This window comes from Poromitra crassiceps, assembly GCF_964638095.1.
Source record: "Poromitra crassiceps genome assembly, chromosome: 8".
NCBI classification, from domain to species: Eukaryota; Metazoa; Chordata; class Actinopteri; order Beryciformes; family Melamphaidae; genus Poromitra; species Poromitra crassiceps.
This window is the reverse complement of record NC_139629.1, coordinates 16,194,996-16,220,459: the sequence shown is the minus strand read 5'-3', so window position 1 is coordinate 16,220,459 and position 25,464 is coordinate 16,194,996. Positions and strand designations below refer to the sequence as shown.

Below are 25,464 nucleotides of genomic sequence, written 5' to 3'. Positions count from 1 at the left end.
ATGTTAAAAGCCACCACTGTGCATTCGGAACACACAGACATAATATTTCCGAATTTATTTAGGATTTCCACAACTGTTGGAGCTCATTCTGACACAGTACCTATAGAGAGGCAAAGTGGAACGTCACTTCCTGCTTCAGCACTGTACCAGAGATTTTCATCCGCCATTTATTTTCCCATAAACATTCCGTAAAATGCTTATAAAATAGTTTTACTTCGTCGAACCAAACGGTTCAGCTAACGCTATAATCGGGAGAGACCATAGAACATTTCACTCAGACCAAAACAAAAACAGACAACATAGAAAAAATATTTTCTTTAAACCCGCATTTGTTTTACATTTTGGTCCCAGTGCAATGTTATGCGATCTCTCCTGTTTCTAAATATATCTGTACCATTTGCTTATTTTTGCCATTTTTATAAGCATTTTGCAAAATGTCTGTGGGAAAATAAATGGCGGATGAAAATCTCTGGTACAGTGCTGAAGCAGGAAGTAGGCGGTCACTTTGCCTCTCTATTGCATTCCATCTGAAATCAGACACAAATTGGGCGTTTTACAGTCTCATTTCCTTATATTGTTCACACACAATTCTTGTGTATTCAAATGAATAAAGATGACCTCTGGTGATAATAGACTACATAGATTTAAAGATACAGGAGTCCAAATGGGCTGCATGGACACCACTTTGGCAGGCAAAACCTGTATAATAAAATAATTAAATACCGTAAAAAGGCAAAAAAAAAAAGATCTGTATGGTCGTCATTAATGATTCATTTTCTGCCCCCCCCCCTCCCCACACTCTCTCACTCTCTCTCTCTCACCCTCCCTCCAGCCTGACAGTGAATCAGGTGGGGCAGAACTTCACATTTGTTTTGACCGATATTGAGAGCAAACAGAGGTTTGGCTTCTGCCGCCTCTCCTCAGGCGCCCATAGCTGCTACTGCATCCTCAGGTGAGGTGTGTGTGTGTGTGTGTGTGTGTGTGTGTGTGTGTGTGTGTGTGTGTGTGTGTGTGTGTGTGTGTGTGTGTGTGTGCACACGCAAATGTTTTTTGCTTTTTTGCTTCTTTTTTTTGTGTGCAATGCAGCATCTGACCAGCAGGCGGTACCTGCTAATAACACAATATGATATTTTGCACACACACAAAAACACACGAGAAACCATGGATGTATTAAAATAACTGGATGAGCCATTCAAAGATGGCGGTCCATTCATTCCAATGAAAGTTGTTCACCCAGCGTATACACCCAAAACATTACTTTCTTCCTGCTTTACTTCCGTAATGTGCGGACCACGGGTCATGCGCAGTAGTGTCTTCTTACGTGTTCCCGCCGGGAGTAGCCCAGCCGCCCACGGGCGACAAGCCCCCAGGAATAGCGCTGGGCTATGAAGCCATTTGAACATGGTGGCGAAGCTCTGTATTGCAAGTCACGTGACGCCATGCAGCCCAGAAAGGAAAATTCCCATCCACTTGCATGGGGACCCCGGCAGCTGTTAAACCCAGTGGAATTTTTTCCGGGTGTCACTCAAAGTATAAAACGACTCTTTTAATTATCAAATATTTTTTCATGGGGTCATTTTTTGCTCAGAAGCCACTAAGAGCTGTATACGGGTGTAATTCCTTCTTATAATACAATCCATGGGTGGGAGGGGTGGGAGACGTCATTGAATACGTCATGGCACACATGCGCACTTCGCCTTGGGCCGCATGGTCAGGAAGTAAAACCCGGAAGAAAAACCCCCATGATGGCTTCATGCGCCAGTGAGCAGCCTCCGTCCGAATGGATGGGTGGGCGTGACTCGTCCCCTATCCAGTTCTTTTAATACATCCATGACGGGCGAGCCCAGACAATGGCAGAGGTGAGCCAGGCTGAAAGCTGCTAAAGATCGCTGTAGGACTATTTCTGTCTCTTTATGAAGTTTGAATATTTTACGGGCGAGAAAGTACCCACGTAGATTCCCCAATGGGCTCAGTTTGTCACTCATTGGCAATAAAAAAACAGCTTAATACATGTAAATTGCTTCTCAATTCTTACATTAAAAATGGTGGCCCCAAATAGCATGACTATGTACCATAGTCATGCTCAACTTTCAAAGACAAACACAACAACATTCAAAAAGGTGTTTTTGTTCCTCCAGCTACCTGCCCTGGTTCGAAGTCTTCTACAAGCTGCTCAACATTCTTGCAGATTACACAATCAAAGGCCAGGTAAGTGTTGGCTGTCTCAGTGACTTGCCTTGGTTTGTTCTACCTTGTTTAGTCACGTTGTGTTTTAACAACATTGATTTGTTCTACCTTGTTTAGTCACGTTGTGTTTTAACAACATTGATCTGTTCTACCTTGTTTAGTCACGTTGTGTTTTAACAACATTGATTTGTTCTACCTTGTTTAGTCACGTTGTGTTTTAACAACATTGATCTGTTCTACCTTGTTTAGTCACGTTGTGTTTTAACAACATTGATTTGTTCTACCTTGTTTAGTCACGTTGTGTTTTAACAACATTGATTTGTTCTACCTTGTTTAGTCACGTTGTGTTTTAACAACATTGATCTGTTCTACCTTGTTTAGTCACGTTGTGTTTTAACAACATTGATTTGTTCTACCTTGTTTAGTCACGTTGTGTTTTAACAACATTGATTTGTTCTACCTTGTTTAGTCACGTTGTGTTTTAACAACATTGATTTGTTCTACCTTGTTTAGTCACGTTGTGTTTTAACAACATTGATCTGTTCTACCTTGTTTAGTCACGTTGTGTTTTAACAACATTGATTTGTTCTACCTTGTGTAGTCACGTTGTGTTTTAACAACATTGATCTGTTCTACCTTGTTTAGTCACGTTGTGTTTTAACAACATTGATTTGTTCTACCTTGTTTAGTCACGTTGTGTTTTAACAACATTGATTTGTTCTACCTTGTTTAGTCACGTTGTGTTTTAACAACATTGATTTGTTCTACCTTGTTTAGTCACGTTGTGTTTTAACAACATTGATCTGTTCTACCTTGTTTAGTCACGTTGTGTTTTAACAACATTGATTTGTTCTACCTTGTTTAGTCACGTTGTGTTTTAACAACATTGATCTGTTCTACCTTGTTTAGTCACGTTGTGTTTTAACAACATTGATTTGTTCTACCTTGTTTAGTCACGTTGTGTTTTAACAACATTGATTTGTTCTACCTTGTTTAGTCACGTTGTGTTTTAACAACATTGATCTGTTCTACCTTGTTTAGTCACATTGTGTTTTAACAACATTGATCTGTTCTACCTTGTTTAGTCACGTTGTGTTTTAACAACATTGATCTGTTCTACCTTGTGTAGTCACGTTGTGTTTTAACAACATTGATTTGTTCTACCTTGTTTAGTCACGTTGTGTTTTAACAACATTGATCTGTTCTACCTTGTGTAGTCACGTTGTGTTTTAACAACATTGATTTGTTCTACCTTGTTTAGTCACGTTGTGTTTTAACAACATTGATCTGTTCTACCTTGTTTAGTCACGTTGTGTTTTAACAACATTGATTTGTTCTACCTTGTTTAGTCACGTTGTGTTTTAACAACATTGATCTGTTGTACCTTGTTTAGTCACGTTGTGTTTTAACAACATTGATCTGTTCTACCTTGTTTAGTCACGTTGTGTTTTAACAACATTGATTTGTTCTACCTTGTGTAGTCACGTTGTGTTTTAACAACATTGATCTGTTCTACCTTGTTTAGTCACGTTGTGTTTTAACAACATTGATCTGTTCTACCTTGTTTAGTCACGTTGTGTTTTAACAACATTGATCTGTTCTACCTTGTGTAGTCACGTTGTGTTTTAACAACATTGATTTGTTCTACCTTGTTTAGTCACGTTGTGTTTTAACAACATTGATTTGTTCTACCTTGTTTAGTCACGTTGTGTTTTAACAACATTGATTTGTTCTACCTTGTGTAGTCACGTTGTGTTTTAACAACATTGATTTGTTCTACCTTGTGTAGTCACGTTGTGTTTTAACAACATTGATTTGTTCTACCTTGTGTAGTCACGTTGTGTTTTAACAACATTGATTTGTTCTACCTTGTTTAGTCACGTTGTGTTTTAACAACATTGATTTGTTCTACCTTGTGTAGTCACGTTGTGTTTTAACAACATTGATTTGTTCTACCTTGTGTAGTCACGTTGTGTTTTAACAACATTGATTTGTTCTACCTTGTGTAGTCACGTTGTGTTTTAACAACATTGATTTGTTCTACCTTGTTTAGTCACGTTGTGTTTTAACAACATTGATTTGTTCTACCTTGTGTAGTCACGTTGTGTTTTAACAACATTGATTTGTTCTACCTTGTTTAGTCACATTGTGTTTTAACAACATTGATTTGTTCTACCTTGTGTAGTCACGTTGTGTTTTAACAACATTGATTTGTTCTACCTTGTGTAGTCACGTTGTGTTTTAACAACATTGATCTGTTCTACCTTGTTTAGTCACGTTGTGTTTTAACAACATTGATTTGTTCTACCTTGTTTAGTCACGTTGTGTTTTAACAACATTGATTTGTTCTACCTTGTGTAGTCACGTTGTGTTTTAACAACATTGATCTGTTCTACCTTGTTTAGTCACGTTGTGTTTTAACAACATTGATTTGTTCTACCTTGTGTAGTCACGTTGTGTTTTAACAACATTGATCTGTTCTACCTTGTTTAGTCACGTTGTGTTTTAACAACATTGATCTGTTCTACCTTGTTTAGTCACGTTGTGTTTTAACAACATTGATCTGTTCTACCTTGTTTAGTCACGTTGTGTTTTAACAACATTGATCTGTTCTACCTTGTGTAGTCACGTTGTGTTTTAACAACATTGATCTGTTCTACCTTGTGTAGTCACGTTGTGTTTTAACAACATTGATTTGTTCTACCTTGTGTAGTCACGTTGTGTTTTAACAACATTGATTTGTTCTACCTTGTTTAGTCACGTTGTGTTTTAACTACATTGATTTGTTCTACCTTGTGTAGTCACGTTGTGTTTTAACAACATTGATTTGTTCTACCTTGTGTAGTCACGTTGTGTTTTAACAACATTGATCTGTTCTACCTTGTTTAGTCACGTTGTGTTTTAACAACATTGATCTGTTGTACCTTGTTTAGTCACGTTGTGTTTTAACAACATTGATCTGTTCTACCTTGTGTAGTCACATTGTGTTTTAACAACATTGATCTGTTCTACCTTGTGTAGTCACGTTGTGTTTTAACAACATTGATCTGTTCTACCTTGTTTAGTCACGTTGTGTTTTAACAACATTGATCTGTTGTACCTTGTTTGGTAGTCACGTTGTGTTTTAACAACATTGATCTGTTCTACCTTGTTTAGTCACGTTGTGTTTTAACAACATTGATCTGTTCTACCTTGTTTGGTAGTCACGTTGTGTTTTAATAGTACATTGATCTGTTGTACCTTGTTTGGTAGTCACGTTGTGTTTTAACAGTACATTGATCTGTTGTACCTTGTTTGGTAGTCACGTTGTGTTTTAATAGTACATTGATCTGTTGTACCTTGTTTGCTAGTCACGTTGTGTTTTAACAACATTGATCTGTTGTACCTTGTTTGGTAGTCACGTTGTGTTTTAACAACATTGATCTGTTGTACCTTGTTTGGTAGTCACGTGTTTTAACAGTACATTGATCTGTTGTACCTTGTTTGGTAGTCACGTTGTGTTTTAACAGTACATTGATCTGTTGTACCTTGTTTGGTAGTCACGTTGTGTTTTAATAGTACATTGATCTGTTGTACCTTGTTTGCTAGTCACGTTGTGTTTTAACAGTACATTGATCTGTTGTACCTTGTTTGGTGGTAGTTGGGTTTTTAACCCTGAATAGCTGGGTAAATGTATTGGCCACTACAGGGCTCCTGTCAGAGAGCACTAGAAGACACCAGGTGGAGTTCAACATGTTTACTGAGTTAAGACAGTGGATGACAGTTTAGACAAAGCTTCTCCAAAGATCACACAGGCAGATGGGGCGAGATGAAACGAGGTCTTGACTCCTGCTGTTATCTGGCAGGGCCCGAGGAAGGCATGTGACTTCAAACAACCAGTCTGTCTGTCTGTCTCACCGACCAACCGACCGTCTGTCTGTCTGTTAGCAGGATTACGGAAAAACTACTGGGCTGATTTTCATGAAACCTGGTGGTACGGTGTAGCATGGGCCCAGGAAGAACAGATCTGATCAGACTCACAAAATGTGCATATCATCACAGCAGTCTGGGCTATTGGCCTTAAAAGGAGTGCTCTTCTAGTTTGCTATGGCACCGCACAGTCCGTGTTTGATGAGCTCTCACTTCCTCCGTTTTTAAACTAGAGCAGAGCTTCCGGTTTTAGCTGGTTTGAAAAGAGACATCCAGACGAATACTTATGTATCAGCCCTGTTATGCTACCTAGCTGGGAAGTGGGCATAGCATACCTCCAAATTCGTAAATGTCTTTGACAAAGGTACACACACACACACACACACACACACACACACACACACACACACACACACACACACACACACACACACCCTCAGATTCAATGGGCATGACACCTTTGTTGGGGGGGCGGGGGGTCCTGGCTGTACCTGACTGGATATGCGTGGGGTCTTCCCAGAGCGTTCTGTGAGGAATCAACCTGTCAGGCCTGAGTCTCTCGTGCTGCGGCCGATGGAGACTGACATCTGGGGTGGCGTCCTAGTGGTGCTCTGTCCATCCGCCAGGTGTTTGACTGGATGCGTTTGCCTGCCTGGATGTGTTTGGGTCTTCTCGGGCCTCTGTGACCATTCTGATTCACGAGACCTGTGTGGAATTGACCCTCAGGCCAGCATCTCTCGTGCTACGCCTTCATAGAGACTGGCCTTCAGGTTGGTTTTGGGCCCGCCTGTCTTGAGGCAGGATAGGGAATGGGATGATGTTGAGCTCTCGCCCTTCTCTGGAGGGGACAGGGGTGCAGTCAATCCAGGTGTGACACGCCATTGTTGTTCGTGCTCTCAGGGGTAGAGTTTTCAGGCTCCACCCCTTGAGCATAGGATGCCCTGCTAAGGACCGGAGCCTGTGTGAAATAGTATGATCGTTAGGTATTGTAAGTCTAGTTCCATGATCACAGGTAGAGCCACTTAGCAGCCGCTCCACGAGTGCTGAAGAGTGCTGAGTTGGCGAGATATCACATCCTTATGTGGTCTCTGGGGCTCATCCTGATTGGCTGATGAGGGGTAGGCATAGGATGCCCTGCTAAGGGGCTCCACCTGTGATCATAGAACTAGAGTTAGAATATGTAACTAACTATCAATACTGGTATATAGAGATATACTGTAGCTTGTGTTGTTACCTCCGCCTAGAAGGTTCTGTTTTCGGTGCCGTTTGTCTGTCTGCTAGCAGGATTACGGAAAAACTACTGGGCCATTTTTCATGAACCTTGGTGGAAGGGTGTACCAGGGGCCAGTGAAGAGCTATATTTTTCTTAACGCTATTCATTTGACGTGGGAGTTAGAGTGATGTGTATATTGCTTGTGTGATCAAGACGTGGGTTTTGGATTGTTTTACATGTTTCAGGACAGCCAATGGCAAGAGCTCCTGCTTTCACTGCACACCCTCCCCATCCCTGATCCTGGAGTTCCTGTTCATCTCAGCGTGGTAAGTAGGCAGCTCATAGAGTAGTACGGCAATCCTGTTGATGCAATACATTTCACATCAATGTAGTAATAGTTAGCTGCTTTTGCTGTCAGCACAATCAATTAAATACAATTTAGTTTTCATTGCATTAATGGAAAGGTTAAAATCTTTAGTTTTCAAAATATAATAAACTGAACTGACATCAGGCAAAATGTAATCCATTCACACATTTGCTTACTATATATATATATATATATATATATATATATATATATATATATATATTGCCAATCCGAGTGCTTTGAAAGTATTTTATATACCCATTTTATGTATCCAGTAATGTAGTAATTAAACCTTTATTACATGAGTGGGAAATGTGTTACATTAAAACACTATCAGCTGCAGATTATTGTCTTAATATGGCTATTATTGCATCACCATTCATGTTTATGAATGTATCCTATTTTGTGTTGCCTTTCATGCCCCCCCCCCCCATTTTTTGAACTAACATTGACCCTATATTTTGTCATCTCCAGCATTCCTACTTCACTGTGCCTGACACAAGAGAACTCCCCAGCATACCTGAAAATGTGAGTGCTGACATTTGTTGTGTGCATTGATACAGTAGATACTCTTTTTTTTGGTACTTCCTGCTTTGTTTTCTGACCCACTGACACCAGCCATTTTATATCATTGATAAGATGCCAAAAGACATCACCGTCTCTAAATCTACACCCATAACAGTTAAGTTAAATAGTTAAGTTAAAGGATAATTTAGTTTTTTTTTCAACCTGGACCCTATTTTCCACACTGTATGTGTCTAAAGCCCTTTTCCCACATGCGCTTTGTACCGCAAAATGACCGGTACGTGGTCTAATGCCTGCATGTGAGAAAGGCGCCGTGCCGGTATAAGCGCGACCCCGTCGTCGCGGAGATTTCACCACTTTCCAGCCTGTCAGAAGAGCGGTATGCGCTTTAGCGGATACTAGTGAGAAACGGGTGCAGTCATTTTCCGCGACACTCTCATGGGCGAGGTGTACACACGTTGCTTAATGTTCCAGCGGGCATAATCTAATCATTCGCGCACATTAAAGCAAACTGGCGAAATGATCTTGTGATAATAAGAGCAGTAGCCTATGTCAGCTTCATGTGTGGGTGTGCTGTGCTGATTTTCCCCTCTCCTCTCTGCTCGCTCTCTGGCCACAGTCCGTCCTCCTCCTTCAGTCACAGCCCGACAGGGCAAATGCATGAAGCGAAAGTGGAAGTATTTTGCTTACGTTGCCGACAGCGAAGGCAAGCCCGGACACATCAAATGAAGCCAGTCTGTAAAAAGTGCTTCAACGCGATGCAGGTGAACGGATAAACAAGCAAACTTATTTCACCATTCAGAGTTTTGCCGACACGTCACTCCCCCACTCGCTCTGCCCCCCCCCCCCCCCCCACATACAGGCAATTTCGCTGATAGATTCCCACATGCGCGAGCCGAAGTGTGAAGGGAAATGTCCGATATTGACTTACAGGTAATTTTCCGGTACGCATGTGGGAAAAGGGCTTAAGGGTCTCATCGTGACAATTTTCTTTCAAATTGGTTGAGTACTCACCGAGATAGCCTTGTTTACAGCTGGAGCAATGTGCTCAAACAACTACACAGTGTAACCCAGTTACACTGCTTGCATGGAGACGACTCTATACATGAACATTATTCTCCGGGGTTTACTGTCGGACAGAGAAAATGGGCGTACGAGCAGACAAGGAGAGAGAGGAGCAGTCAGACAGAGGGGCAACGAGCAAGACAGCGAAGCTCGTGCTGTGTCACCACGGAGGATTTCCCCTCTCTCATCAACACAACAGCGCTGTGCTGGAGACAATTCTTCCATGTCTCAAAAGTGAACTGGAAGAAGCGGCCAAAACAGAGGGACCTGAATGGGAAACTATCCATCAATCAGCTAAATATATATAGAGTCATTTCCATGTTACCAGACACTATTGACAGTTTGAGCCTCCCAACCAGCAAAACAAGCAGTTTTATTAGCGAACGTGTATTGACGATGCGGTGCGCAATTGCCCAACTGGCTTACACTGTGTAGTTGTTTGAGCACATTGCTCCAGCTGTAAACAAGGCTATCTCCGTGAGTACTCGACCAATCTGAAAGAAATATGTCACGATGAGACCCTTAGACAGATACAGTGTGGAAAATAGGGTCCAGGTTGGAAAAAAAACGAAATTATCCTTTAAGTTTCTGTTTTATCTTTGTTTAATCTGGATGGGCCCTGTCGCAGATCAGCCGGCAATTCTAGGTGGCTGCATCTGTATGTGCAGTATATTGAGTTTTATGACATCTTGTACCATTCATAAGGGAGGCTTTGCCGATTATCGACCCACTTTGTATTATTATAATCTCGGTAATATAAGCAGATGGGCAGTGTTTACCTTCGCTATATGATTTCCACATGGAGAAATATCCTCCCGTTGTCCCGCTTGCAGAAACTCCGCCCTTGCCAGCTGCAAGTCATTAAGGCTTGTTAAGGCTTGTGATTCTCCGTGGATGTGCGCATGCTTAAAAAAAATAAAATAAACAATAACAGCCACCCTGGAAGCCGCCTCAACAGCCCTCAGAGCAGACTAAGGGAAGGTAAAGGCTGCCCACCTGCTCATACTACTGACATTGTAGGATACAAGGATACAAATCTGGTTGAAAAACAGCAAAGCCCTCCTTTAATCCTGGTCTACCGGCCTTTACCTTCACAACTAACTCTCCTCTTTGTATTTGTTTTGTCTTATTGTGTTTGCCCTTGCAGAGAAACCTAACAGAGTACTTTGTAGCCGTAGATGTGAATAACATGCTCCATCTGTACGCTAGTATGCTTTATGAACGTCGAATCCTCATCTGCTCTAGCAAACTAAGCACTGTAAGTAGAATCCACTTCCTGTTTCTCCACTCCTACAACTCTGTCCATCTTCCTCTCTCTTCCACTTCCTGTTTCTCCACTCCTACAACTCTGTCCATCTTCCTCTCTCTTCCACTTCCTGTTTCTCCACTCCTACAACTCTGTCCATCTTCCTCTCTCTTCCCATCCTTCCAATAACGACAAGTCTTTTAAAATCCACAATTTGATTAGATTAAAGATTACGATTTTTAAGATTAAAGATTAAACCGGACGGACAAACCCCGTCTTTATTTGTAACAAACACCATTTGGCATGCACACATGTGCACGGCAGCCAGTACAGTACACACACGCTTTGGATGCGCCGTGAAATTTGTCCTCCACGTTTGACCCATCCTGGCTCATCCTCCTCCATCGTTCAGGCCAGGAGCAGTGGGCAGCTGCAGTGAAGCGCCCGGTGACCAACTTATTCCAACCGCCGCTGGTTAGTGGTTAGACAACGAGCTTCTGCATGTTTTTAGAGTGGGGGGTTATATATGGAGGAACCTTTCGACGAGATAGCCCGCCTGGGTGGTGGGCACTGGGGTCATGGGGGGAGGACACCCTCAGCGCCCCAGGCGGGAATCAAACCCAGGACCTTCTAGCTGTGAGGTGATGGCCCTACCGTGCCCCCCCCAATCCAACACCATGCACTACTACATAAACAACTTGGCAGAAATGAGTAGCCTTTATTTTGATCTTGATTTCGCTACAGTAGTTCCAAATGTAAGTGAAAATAGTCTGATTTAATAGGTTTTAATTTCAGGTAATAAAAACCTGGAAAATATGGAAGGGTATGGAGAGGTGTCCAATGGTGTCCTTTTGCACATAAATTGCATTTCACAAATAATCATATGCCCAGTTCATGTATTGCTGAATAAAAGCTCCTTATCATCATGGTCAATGCACACTTTAATAACTGCAGAGCCTAGAAGTTTGATTGATTAGGATCTTCACATGAAATTAATATCACACATTCAAAACAAGATTTCAACATAATTATCCTTCAGATAAATCAGAATTGAAGACCCCCCCCCCCCAATTTTACTCAGTTTATTAAATGTTTTCCTCATAACTGAACAAAACAGCAATGTGCCACTATTTGTTGTGCATGTGATGTTTGTCCTTCCCCAAACAGTTAACAGCTTGTGTCCATGGGTCTGCAGCCATGCTATATCCAATGTATTGGCAACACGTTTACATTCCTGTCTTGCCACCGCATCTCATAGACTACTGCTGGTGAGTATTCACGATGATTTTAACATTTTTATATTACATGTTAATATTTGAATAGCCGTAGTGAGTAAACATGTTACAAACGAGGAATCTGTCTTTGTGCAGTATGCAGCGCAGCGATCACAGCAATACAAAACATGGAGCAGAGCGAAAGACGATCTTCAAATTATAAAGTGCAAAGTAACAGACCGTTAAAGTGACATATAGTGGAGTGCATGTAAATGTCCATGTACCAAGTCCTTGTAAGATCTCCTGTCTGTGGGAGAATGTCCATGTAAATTGACCATGTAAAAGTCTGTGTAACCTGTCAAGTAAAGTCCTTTAAGTGACTGTGGGTGTGGGGTAATGTCCGCCGGGTGGGTGTCGGGGTCATCATCTAGACTCAAGAATTGATTAAATGTCATGTCATGTTATAGCTAAACATACCATGACTTTTCCTAGACCTGTTTTCTACACCAGTGGTTCCCAACCTTTTCCGACTCATGGCGCATTTGAAAATCCCCAAAATGTTTGCAGCCCACATCTGACCGTAAACAGTACGGAGGCCACGGCCCACATCTGACTGTAAACAGTATGGAGGCCACGCCCCACATCTGACCGTAAACAGTACGGAGGCCACGCCCCACATCTGACCGTAAACAGTACGGAGGCCACGCCCCACATCTGACTGTAAACAGTACGGAGGCCACGCCCCACATCTGACTGTAAACAGTACAGAGGCCACGCCCCACACCTGACCGTAAACAGTACAGAGGCCACGCCCCACACCTGACCGTAAACAGTACAGAGGCCACGCCCCACATCTGACTGTAAACAGTACAGAGGCCACGCCCCACATCTGACTGTAAACAGTACAGAGGCCACGCCCCACACCTGACCGTAAACAGTACGGAGGCCACGCCCCACATCTGACCGTAAACAGTACGGAGGCCATGGCCCACATCTGACCGTAAACAGTACGGAGGCCACGCCCCACACCTGACCGTAAACAGTACAGAGGCCACGCCCCACATCTGACTGTAAACAGTACAGAGGCCACGCCCCACACCTGACCGTAAACAGTACGGAGGCCACGCCCCACATCTGACTGTAAACAGTACAGAGGCCACGCCCCACACCTGACCGTAAACAGTACGGAGGCCACGCCCCACATCTGACCGTAAACAGTACGGAGGCCACGCCCCACATCTGACTGTAAACAGTACGGAGGCCACGCCCCACATCTGACTGTAAACAGTACAGAGGCCACGCCCCAAATCTGACCGTAAACAGTACAGAGGCCACGCCCCACACCTGACCGTAAACAGTACAGAGGCCACGCCCCACACCTGACCGTAAACAGTACAGAGGCCATGGCCCACATCTGACTGTAAACAGTACAGAGGCCACGGCCCACATCTGACTGTAAACAGTACGGAGGCCACGGCCCACATCTGACCTTAAACAGTACAGAGGCCATGGCCCACATCTGACTGTAAACAGTACGGAGGCCATGGCCCACATCTGACTGTAAACAGTACAGAGGCCACGGCCCACATCTGACCTTAAACAGTACAGAGGCCACGGCCCACATCTGACTGTCAACAGTACGGAGGCCAAACAATGTGTTCTCACAGCACTTTTTATTTATTTATTTAACGATAAAAGGAGCTGTGTATCAGCACCACACAGAAACCAGAAACTAAAAGTGAGGCTGTCTGCACAAGCATAATTAACGAATAATTGATTAAATAATGGTACCATTCAACAATGGAGAAATGCATTCTCATAATAATAATAATAATAATAATAATAATAATAATACTAATAATACATTTTATTTTATTTTTCTCACAAAGATCATAATGTTTTGCAAATGATTTGTCAGCCCACTTGCAATAAAAATGTGGGAGACCTGCTAAGGATAATTAACTACACATCACACTCCAATTGTACATTCTTGTTGTATTCAAGTTCAGACTAAATTCCCATAACCCAGTTATATCTGTCATATGGGCTGACCATGAGTCTGTGCGTCTGTTACAGTGCCCCAATGCCCTACCTCATCGGAGTACATTCCAGCCTGATGGAGGTAGGTTTCTATAACTGGCACATATGACACCAAATTGTGCCACACTTGTGGTGACTTTTGACTTGACTTGTATTTTGATGACTTGAAAAGGTTTCTAAAGTCTTGATATGAGATCTTGTGTTTGTGTAAATGACTTGGTTTGAAAGTGATGAGATTTGTTCCAGTAGAACACCGAATTTAAATTCTGTTTTCTGAATTTGTATGGAATGATTGAATTTATTGAAGTTGAAACAAATGATACAAGTCAAACTCATGATGCTCTTACCAAGTTCCCCCCCCTATTAAAACCATGTTGCATTGAGAAATCCTAGATATTGTCTTCTTGAAATTTCAAGTGGCTGGGAGCATTTTCTTGTCAAGTGACCCATGGAGACTGCTCATGCCAATTTCCATGCTTGTATCACCAACTAAAAGATTATATCACTTATCTGCTCCACTAAATGTTCTACATTTAGACTTGACATTAATGACTTGGACCTGACTTGTTAATCTACATTTAGACTTCAGACTTACTCCTCACTTGTGCCTTGAGACTTGAGATTGACTTGGGACCCAAGCAACGTTGATTTGGTCAAAATTCTAGTATAGGTAAAGTTGAGTAAAGAGGGGGGCAAATGACAGTTAACGACTACATCGATGATTAGCATACAGTACATATGCCAGGTGCCTGTACCACAAATGGAGATAAACAGATCCAGGATCTGTCCCCTTGATCTGGTTTGACTTAACCAGACAATCGCAATCGAGCTAAACGATACCACAAAGGTGGTTATCAGCTGGGTCTGTCAATTTAGGATTTCCCTATCCAGCTGTGAACCTGTACACATTAAAATGCTTGTGCCCACGAAAGAGGCGTGGTTTGTAACAATATGCAATATGGCCAGCTCCAGATTTTACAGCGCCAGACACGCCTATTTCCTCATTCATTCAAGTGCACATCAACTCAATAAATCTGCATGTCTTTTTTGCGAGTGGAAGTAATGTGTAATCAAAGACTAAATTTCCAAAATCAATCCATAGGCCTATTTAGACCATAGATTTAGAAACGTAGGCTCAATGAATAATTATCTCAGGATCATTCAGGATGTGTCGCACTGATGGAATAATTCCTATAATACCAATAAAAGAAAATATGATAATAAAAAAAAGCTCCTGAACTGAATTGACACGGTGTGGGCATAGTTTTCATATTTCATTGATAAAAATAGCATTTTTTGTGGTCACATGTTGGCAGCAGAGTGGCATATTTCATACAGGGCTAATGCTGGAAGAAATATGAAGATTTCAATCACATCATACAGGCCAAAAGCAACACAGTTGCAGCTGCAAAATGCTGGAGTAGCCTAGATATGTATTACATCTGTGTGTAGGATATCCCATTAAATTGCTTAGATGTAGGCTATTCTGGCGTATATGACATGTCAGCCTCAGCTCCGTTGCGGACACGGCACCTTGGTGCGCTTTGTAGAGGTTTATGTAACCTTTTTACACCGGTGATTTAGTTTATCCACGCACTGCTCAGCTACAATCGGTGGGGTCAAACGTAGCTACTTGGGAGCAAATATAAATTAATATAAAAACAGATTCCAAAGTGGTAAGTAGACTTAATTTAATTATGTACAACAAGTGCAAGGCTTCAGTCCTTGATTAATTCAACAGGAGCCATTAATCTTTTTTTCTTTTGTGATTTTCATTTTTAATGCAATCTATTTTTCATATGGGGATCCTATATTAATGGTGACTCGCTGTTTCCAGAGAACTGATTGGTCAGAAGGTGGGTCTTTCATGGGTTTTGATCTTATCCTCTGAACTTAACCTGCCCAGGAGCAGGTTAGCTGTGCAGCATAAGTTGCCATGGTGATCTATCTTGGTAAGAAGTGAACTAGCGTCGTAGCATGGCAAACCCATGGTTAAACCTGAAGTTACCTCGCTAAGCCACTAATCGTGCTTTGTGGTACAGGCCCCAGATCACTTGCATTGTTGTTGATGTTGTTGTTGAAGTGAATGGTGACTCAGTGGCGTTCACTGACTCTGTGCCTATGTGTTGCATTCTGTGTGTCCCTTGTAGAAAGTGAGAGGGATGGCTCTAGATGATGCGGTGGTCCTGAATGTGGACACCAACACTCTGGAAACCCCCTTTGATGACCTCCAAAGCCTGCCCAATGATGTGGTACGTAACACACACACAGATACCATACTATTTCTCTCATACTCTATAGCTTTTAATTTAAAGCCGTGCCAAGATTTTTTACTAAAAATACTAAATCATAAAGCTGGGTTAGGGTTAGGTTAAATCATAAAGCTGGGTTAGGGTTAGGTTAAATCATAAACAGGGTTAGGTTAAATCATCTACAGTAGCACGAGCCAAGTCTCCACAAGCCCTGAGATGCCAAGTTGACTTAGAAAGATGTCATTTAAACCATGTTTTCACCTGAATTATTCACTGTAGCGGTGAGCTGAAATGCCTGTTTTCACTTTCATTTTACGCTCACAGCTACAGTGCAAATTTCAGATAAAAATAGGTGTAAATTATAGCTGCTGCGCAGCAATGGGTCGTGGCCGGGCAAGTCTCAAGGCTTTGAGCCTTGAGCCTTGAGCCTTGAAATCAGCTCAGAAGTGTCAAGTGTCAATACAAGAAGGAAGGTTGGCCATAATGACAATGAATCAGCACTTCCTGCCGCCCTTCAAAATAAAACAATTTAGAAGGTACAGGTACTGAATGCTGCTATAGCGCCCCCTAAAGGCGAAATGACACAATATTTATCCTATAGGCTCAGAGTACATCCTTCCACACCTGGATCAAGGTTGGTTAGGATCGCACGTTGTGTTCTAGAGTTATGGTGATTCTTGTGAAATTGGCCCCACCCACAGAAGTTTGGAAGTCGATTATATCGCAACGGTGTGCTTTTTTCAAATACCACGAAACAGTGTTGTGCAGGACACTCATCACATGATGTGTGCTTTGGTTTGGTGAAGACTGGACAAAATTTCAAGGGGGAATCGCAAAAAAACTGTTTTGGACCAAATTCAAAATGGCGGAAAATCTAGTCAGACGGAAATGGGCGTGGCCTAGATGAGTAGATGCGGAAGGACCCAAGGAATCCAGGGAAAAAAGAAGTTTGATGATAGACCATACGGTTCAGAAGTTATGGCCCAGAATGTAAAGAGGGCTGTTATAGCTCCACCATCTGCTCAATTTGTGTAATTCTTTCGTGTAGAATAAAAGGCCCCTCTGTGCACCTCCCTACCAAGTTTCGTAGTTGTAGCTGTTATGGTTTCTGAATTACAGCTAATTTACTGCAAGATTTTTCGAAACCCCATGCAAGTCAATGGGGAAAAAAAATATTATGACATCACAATTGCTCGAGTGACATTAGTGATGGCATCACAATTGCTTGACTGACTGATGATATCACAAATACAACCTAATTGCCAAAGGTAATTAAGGTAATTAAGCTATACACGGGGCCAGAATTCAACGTTTTGATGCACTGTGGGCTCAATTTTTGACCGATCGAAAATCTGGTTTGATACTTTTGTGTAGAACAGTCTAACGATGCAGATACTGATGGTGGTGTCGTTTGAAGAAAAAATGTGGGAGGAGTAGGGTTTAATTCGTTTTTGCAGTTTTTGCAGTTTTGCGGTCTTTAAACTTCATAATTGGCCATAGGTTGCATTGTACAAAAGTTTCCCCTCATTTAGGCGCACATTTCGGTGAAAGTTGCAACGCCGTAGCACGTATGCCTGATTTTTTATGAATTCTTTAAGTTTTAAACTTTAGACGGTCGCTGTCGTGCCACCGTTAGGACTATTGGCCCCAAAGTTGTGTCAAAGACGTTTGGCATGGGACTGGACCTTTGTGCAAAGTTTGGTTAGTTTTCATCCATGGGAAGTCGAACTTCCCGGGAGGAAGAAAAAAAATAATAATAATAATACAGGCAAATACAATAAGTGGCCCTGCCGCTTCGCTGGCCCGGCCACTAATTACATCTTTTCAAGTCAACTTTGCATCTCAGGGCTTGTGGAGAGTTGGAGCCCCGCGGATCACAATTTTGAAAATCTAATTTCAGAGGCACAAGTTTAAAGCCAGAGAGAAGTTTCTGCTATCATATGAAACTAGAAGACCTAAGGCATCGATTGTACCAACCATGTCATGCTAGCTTGTCAGGAAGGTGGCTAAATAACGCTCCAAATTTTGGCTAAATTTTGGTGTCACTATCTGTACTGTACTGACACTACGATCAACATAGTCATTCATTCTTCTGAATAATTGTTTGGTGGAAATATGAAAAACAAACTGGTGGAAGAACATTGCCGCTCACAAATGAAGGACCATAAATGTGTGTTCTAAATGACTTCTCTCCCAGGTTTCATCTTTGAAGAACCGCCTGAAGAAGGTTTCCACGACGACGGGGGATGGCGTGGCCCGAGCCTTCCTGAAGACTCAAGCCGCTCTATTCGGGAGCTACAGAAATGCCCTCCAGATCGAACCGGTCAGTCTGTTAGAGAGACAGCTCGAACCGGTCAGTCTGTTAGAGAGACAGATCAAACCCATCAGTCTGTTAAGCTGAGTTTCCGTTAGAATTAATCACCTCCTTTGGTAAGCTATCCGGATGTCTTCACTCCTGGTTTCCTGGAAAATCTCCCATTCAAATTGGCAAAGGACCGCCTCACCTATCTTGGCTTGACCATATCCAGAGATCCTAAACTAATGTTTAAGTTGAATTTTGGTGATTTTGTTCTATGACAAACAGTGTATAGAAAACTGGAAAATCTTGCCTTTGTCCATGATTGGCCGTATAAACTCAGTTAAGATGGTTTCACTTCCCAGGTTCCTCTATCTGTGTCAAAACCTTCCCAACTTCCTTACATAGTTTTTTTAAAACTAGACTCCATAATTCTATCCTACATCTGGATTCATAAGAATCATAGAATTTCGAAACTTCACTTGCAAAAATCCAAGTCTGAAGGAGGGCTGGCCTTACCAGTGTTTAGGCACTACTACTGGGCTGCCAATGTTAGGGCTCTAATGTTTTGGCGGCAAGGAACTCCTGGCAATCTAACTCTCGGTGCCCCTCTGTGGCTGAAAATGGAGGCCAGCTCTAGGCCAACTCCTCTCTGCCAGCCATGTTATTTTGTAAGCTAGAGCTGGGTCTTTGCAAAATATAAGTTTCATTGTGAAAAAACTCTTTAGAACTCTAAATCAAGTTAGGAGTGTTTTGAGTCTACCAGAGGTTTCTGTCCACACGCCAATTTGTTTCAATCACTCTTTTTTGCCTCCATGGTCAGACAAAAACTTCCATGCCTGGAGTGAGAAGGTGCTGGTTTCCATCAAATACCTATACATTGATCACTTTGCATCCCTTGACCTACTGAAGAGGAAGTTTGAGTTGCCCGGCACGAACTGACTCAGATTCGTGCAAACCAGAAATTATATTTGATCCAAGCTTCACACCATAATCCAAAAAGGTTCATAGTGTCTATACTTTACTTAGATCGTTTTCTTCTATATCAGACACAGGTTTTTGTTCCTACCTGACATGTTTCGACGGCAATACTTCCGTCTTCATCAGAGGTGTCACTAGATGGTGTCTGACGTGCCTTAAACAGCTGATGTTGTTTACAGAGGTGTGATCGTCCTGTCCACCACCTGGAGCAGCGTTCTCAAACGGCGAAATGACAGCCGGGGGCGTGGTCGTCCTGTCAAATCTGACAGGACGATCACGCCTCTGTTTTTTTTTGTTTTTTTTGTTTGTTTTTTTACCTTTATTTATACAGGGAGAGTCTCACTGAGAGCAATGCTCTCTTTTTCATGAGTGCCCTGTTCACATTCTCACACACATTCATACCTGGAAGCTGACCAGTACAACCACAGTCTGATCTGCTGGCCACTGATCAGCTCCACTGGAGCAGTTGGGGTTAAGGGCCTTGCTCAAGGGCACCTCAGTGGTGGTAATGACGGAGGGGCAAGCGCTGCCTTTTCACTTTCCCCACCCAGATTTATCCTGCCGGTCGCGGGGATTGAACCGACGACCTTCCGGTCACAAGCTCGCTTCTCTAACCATTGGGCCACCACTGCCCTAAACAACATCAGCTGTTTAAGGCACGTCACACACCATCTAGTGACACCTCTGATGAAGACGGAAGTATTGCCGTCGAAACATGTCAGGTAGGAACAAAAACCTGTGTCTGATATAGAAGAAAACCTAACGATCCAAGCTTCACACCTTTTGAAGCGCTCCCAAATGAACATGCTTTTTTGTATGTGTTGCTTGTTGCATCTTGGCAGATGTTATGAGAGGTCAGACAGGAGGAGAGGGAAGTGAGTTATTTAGAAAATGATAGGAGGTGAGAGAGAATCAATATTTCTCACGTTTGTTTGTTTGTGGTGTGTGTGAGAGGTTTCCTGCCGCTCAAGTATCTCAGGACTTTCCACTTGTTTTAAGGACAAACCTCCATAGGCACAAAATAGATGCAAGACAGAGAATCAGCAAGAGGATGAATATCACAATCATGATCATTGTCACTCTCACTGACCACCAGTATATGTTTTTACTGCACTTTCAGGAAGAGCCAATAACATTCAATGAGGAAACTTTTGTGAACCACCGCACCAGTGCCATGAGACCGTTCCTGCAGAACGCCATTCAGCTCCAGCTCTTTAAACAGGTACACACACATTAAAACAGGTGTACACACACACACACACACACACACACACATTACTGTGGGCGAAATGAGTAACAGCTTGTATGCCCTAGGGCAGGGCTTTTCAAAGTGTGGCAGAGTGAGCCTCCCCTGAGAGAACATGTAGACAGTCGCCCCCCCCCCTTAATCATTGTCAACCCGCACTCTCACAGGCATGTTGAGCTGAATGGGATGAGGACTTTTATAGACCTTCTGGAGAGGTGGGGGATACTGTAATTTGCTAGCACCTCTTTGCAGAGCACACACTGTGGGCTGTGGCAGGGGAGCGTCCTCGGGACCAAGCGATGTAAATCCAAACGATAAATAATCAGGGTCATACTTCCTCCGTTTTCTGCTGGCACCAGACGCTGTGTCCTCTCTCATAGGTACTAAATAACATTTGATTTTGCTCCACCACAGAACGCATAGCTGAAGTTAGCTACCAGTTTCTTTTTTTCTCCCTCTTCTTCTGTTTTTTTTCCCCATCGGGGAATGGACTTCCTGTGCATGAAAATAAACCAAACTTTGCACAAAGGTCCAGTCCCATGCTAAACTTCGTCGACGCGAATTTGGCGGCAATAGTCCTGATGGTGGCGCTACAGCGACCGTCTAAAGTTTCAAACTTTGAAAATTTATAACAAATCAATCATATAAAGTACGTGCTACGGCTTTGCAACTTACACCGAAATGTGGGCCCAAGTGAGGAGAAACATTTGTAGACTGCAACCTATGACCTATAACCCTAACCCTAAGTCCAAAAACTGTAAAACTAATTAAACCCTACTACTCCCACATTTTTTCTTCAAACGACACCAAACTTCAGCATCTGCATCGTTAGACTGTCCAACACAAAATTTTCAAACAGATTTTTGATAGATCACAAATTTAGCCCACATAGTCTAGGGAAAATAAGGTTTGACCTTAAACTAATTGCAACAGAATTTATTTTCACATTTTTATGTTCATATTGATGCCCGAAACACTAGTAAAAATCCCAGAAAATCCCATTAGTGGAAGTATGTTAAAATGAAGTTTTTTCAAAATGGCTGCCATTATTTAAAGGTCCCATTCCGTGCAAAAGCTGTTTTTACTTGTAAATGCATATATACTGCTGTCAGCCCTCCCTGTAATGAGTGGTCACACGCTCAGAACTGCCACAGTTGGATTTGTCCCTATCCAGCGTCCCCCTGCAGTCTCCTCCAAGCCACACCCCCAAACGCTTCGTTTGCCCAGAGGGGAATCTGGGGGAATTGGGACGTCACTAGCTTCCTCCTGCATACTGCGCGGGTCTCTCTCACACAAGCTACCTGCACCATTTAGTCTATAGCCACAAAATTAACACTTCTAGCTGGAGCGACGCCAACTGTACGTGATCCAGCAACTGCAGAGGTGCATTCGGTAAGTCTAGGCATTTTGAGATGTCCTCTTTAGCGTAGTACCGTTAAGTTAACGATAACTCGCAACCTAGCGTGCTGGTCCACAGACGCTAATCTGATTGGCCGCTGGGAGCCTGGGGCGGGCTCTCCCTCAGCGGCCAATGGGAACTGTTAGTTCTGAATATATTATAGAAATAGGCCATTCTTGGGAAGCGACGAGATGAGGAAGTGAGAACTCCGTCACAACAAATGGGGTTGCTATATTTTCGACAGATTAATCCAGAATCATGTTTTATGGACCAGAGACACACGTTTTTAAGAGGTTACAGCTGCACGAATTGGGACCTTTAAATTTTGGCCATATCTGGACTCCAACTAGACCTAGAATTACAAATTTGGTGTCTATTTCCACATTTTTGGGAGCAAGGAATCCACAGAAATGGTTGTTGAGTCTCTAAGTAGAACAGATTTTTATTTTCTCATGTAAGTATGTAGTCGTAATACAACATGGCATTTCTCACAATGTTAGCTACAACTTCGTATTTGTTAATCATACACATTTTGGGTGATACCCACTACCCTTGAGCATATTGAAGTGATTGCCATTGAAAAATAAAGTTTGTTGTTTTATATTTCTAATTAAAAATGTGTTCCGGTAATGAATTTATTCCCTCACAGTATCTCTAAAAGTGTCTGGAAATACATAAAAAATGAGCACATCTATCTATCTAAGGGAGCTAGGGCTCTGTTTGTTTGTCTGTTTGTCTGTCTGTCCCACTGATGACATCATCAGTGATGCCATAAATCCACTCACACACATGTCTCCGTGATGATGTCATCAGTGATGTCATAAATTGTGACACACTCAGTGATGTAAGAGGCATTGTGATATCATCAGTCATGTCATAAGAGGGTGTGATGTCATCAGTGATGTCATAAAAGCAATGTGACATCATCAGTCATGTCATAAGAGCAAAATCAAGTCCCAGGGGCAGACACTGAAAGAACTGGGAGTCTGGCTTCAGTCTTCAGCCATGGACAGCTGTATGTTGCCAGCTCCAGGACAGGTGATCCAGCATCCCTGAAGTATGCCATCAAGGAGCAACCAGGGCGAGGCCGCGTAGCGGCTGAGCTGCTTAGGCGAGCTGCAAGGCAGGCGAGCTCGCGTAGCGCGCAAGATGCCTAGTGGATTATAATTTAAATTTGAATTGTGAAATTAGATCCTACTTGATATCTTCTTGATATCTTTGAGTTTTGCTATGAGTTGTACCATGTTCATGAGAATCACCCACCTGTGGCATTCTCAATCCTCCCATAGCTGCTATGATGTCACAGCTATCAGAGGTACTGGTTTGGCTCTCTGGTGTAACTCCAGCTATAGGGCACATACCATGGAATGTGTTGTGGCCATCAATGGTTCTGATGTTATGGTCAACATTATCAGCAATGTACTGAATGAAGTGGCCTTCAACATTGCCAGGGAGGTATGTTCCTTGAGAAGCAGCTGCACTTGACTCAACTTTTTCACCTCCTGATATGAGGAACAGAATTGAAGGTTAAGTGTTTTCACCAAAAATCTAGATCCAAATTGGTGATGCATTTGTCAGTCCTATCTGTAATGACGTGATGAGAACCTTGCCCTTGCTGGCCGCATGGCCTGTCCTATTGCAGCTATGTTTAACTCACAGTTCTCGCCAGCAAACAGTTCTTTGAGGAGAAGCTGAAGGGTTTCCATGTTTCCTTTGGCAGATGATATATTGAGGGATATGCATCTCTGGGAATCTTGATATCTTTTATGTCAGTCTTTACCAGTCTGGCAGCGGTTTTCTGCATCAACATCATTATTGTCCTTCCTAGATGCATGCACTCAAAATATTTGAGGCCTTCGGCTTCAATATAACCACTTCTGGTTTCCAATTGATTTCTGTAATGATTATTTGATCACCACTTCAAGGTATTGTTACATTTTCACAGTTAGGTCTCCAAGTGCAATTTGCTCATCATCATTCTGTTCTAAATAGATGTCTGCTCTTTTTCTTTGGACAACCATGTTCTTCATCAAAGGTCTGAGGTATTTGTTTTTTGGTACAGATAGATGGCATCTGCAGCATGAAGATCTTGGGCAAATGAATCCTGAAGGTCTTCTTCCTCTGTGGTGTTTTATGGCAGTTGGCATCCTTTATGTTGCATTACCGCCTCCTTCTGAATTTATCAATCCACTGTTTCCCTACATTCTGTAAAACCCAATCCCCTTTCCTCTTCTGTTGGTCTTTCCTCAAAGTCTTCTTCTACTTTTAATGGCTTTCTGGCAGTGATGCCTTGCGGTGGTCCTAACAGGAAACATAAGTGGGCGGGCGGCGTGTGTGCCACGATTGTGATGTCATGTATCAGTGATGTCATCAGTGATGTCACTTGAGCAATTGTGATGTCATCAGTGATGTCACTCGAGCAATTGTGATGTCATCAGTGATGTAATAAATCCTTCTGTGGTGTTTTATGGCAGTTGGCATCCTTTATGTTGCATTACCGCCTGGCTGAGGCTTTATAAGGGTTTGGAGTATAAGTAGGGAGAAGAGCACAAGTGGTACATCATGTCCAGAGTAAGTGTTTATTGTTTATTTATGTTTGTTTATTTGCACAAAGAAAATGAATAACAACAGATAGTACACGTATCTTAATAAGCTATTATTAAGCTATACCTATTAGTAAGCTATTAGCTAACTAGTAAGTGCTTATTAAGCTAGCCTACTTTGAATGGTAACAGACAATGACTGTCATTGGTAACAGACAATAAATGGGGGTCAACTTATCCATAACCTTCGGATATGGAGAACACTTAGCCTACCTGTCCACTCGTCTGCATGTTTGAGCTACAACTTGTGCTGTACCTTGCTGAAATCAAATTGCCTCCAATACGAGACTGGTGAATGACATGACTATGAAGTTATGGTTTGCGATGGCTGTCTGAGGGAACAAGATGTGCATGAAAACTCACCCTTTTTCACTAACTGTAACATTAGAACATATTAGCCACACTTACATTTTGTATGTTTTGTTTTGTTATGTTACAGTATGTTTGGTAGGGCTTTTCCCTAGCCCCGCCCCTTTCCTGACCACACCCCCTCCCACCTCCCACATACACTCCCCCCCGATACACCTGTCCATGCCCCCTACCCACCTCTCGAATCGAGACTCTCTACGACCTTCCTATCCCTATCAACGGACCCTTTTCCCTAGCCCCGCCCCCTCCATTGAGCCGACCCAGATCGGATCCGCCCCAAAATGTAATGGGTTCTTCCTTGGCCCAAGCTACACCCTTCCACCAAGTTTCATGAAAATCGGCCCAGTAGTTTTGCCGTAATCCTCCTGCTAACAGACAAACGGCACCGAAAACATCACCTCCTTTGTGGAGACAATGCCAATTTTGACAATGTTCCACTACTGGAATTTTCTGGGATTTTTAGTGTGTTTAATTGGAAGGTTTCAAGAGCTGAATACAACAAAAATAATTTCTGTTGCAATTAGTTTAAGGTTGGGTCATTTTTTCTCACAG

The 25,464-nt window shown here is 42.5% G+C and overlaps 1 protein-coding gene across 2 annotated transcripts in view; it reads left to right on the top strand.

Annotated features, from left to right (window-relative positions):
* dennd1a (DENN/MADD domain containing 1A) overlaps positions 1–25,464 on the top strand; it is a 42,153-nt gene that overhangs the window by 3,341 nt on the left and 13,348 nt on the right. For both annotated transcript variants that reach the window (XM_083640935.1, XM_083640934.1), the window contains exons 5-14: positions 833–952; positions 2,139–2,208; positions 7,555–7,635; positions 8,151–8,204; positions 10,414–10,524; positions 11,680–11,780; positions 13,803–13,848; positions 15,917–16,018; positions 18,216–18,341; positions 20,416–20,517. In XM_083640935.1, coding sequence (XP_083497061.1) covers positions 833–952; positions 2,139–2,208; positions 7,555–7,635; positions 8,151–8,204; positions 10,414–10,524; positions 11,680–11,780; positions 13,803–13,848; positions 15,917–16,018; positions 18,216–18,341; positions 20,416–20,517 — 913 coding nt within the window. The remainder of the gene's footprint in view (positions 1–832; positions 953–2,138; positions 2,209–7,554; positions 7,636–8,150; positions 8,205–10,413; positions 10,525–11,679; positions 11,781–13,802; positions 13,849–15,916; positions 16,019–18,215; positions 18,342–20,415; positions 20,518–25,464) is intronic.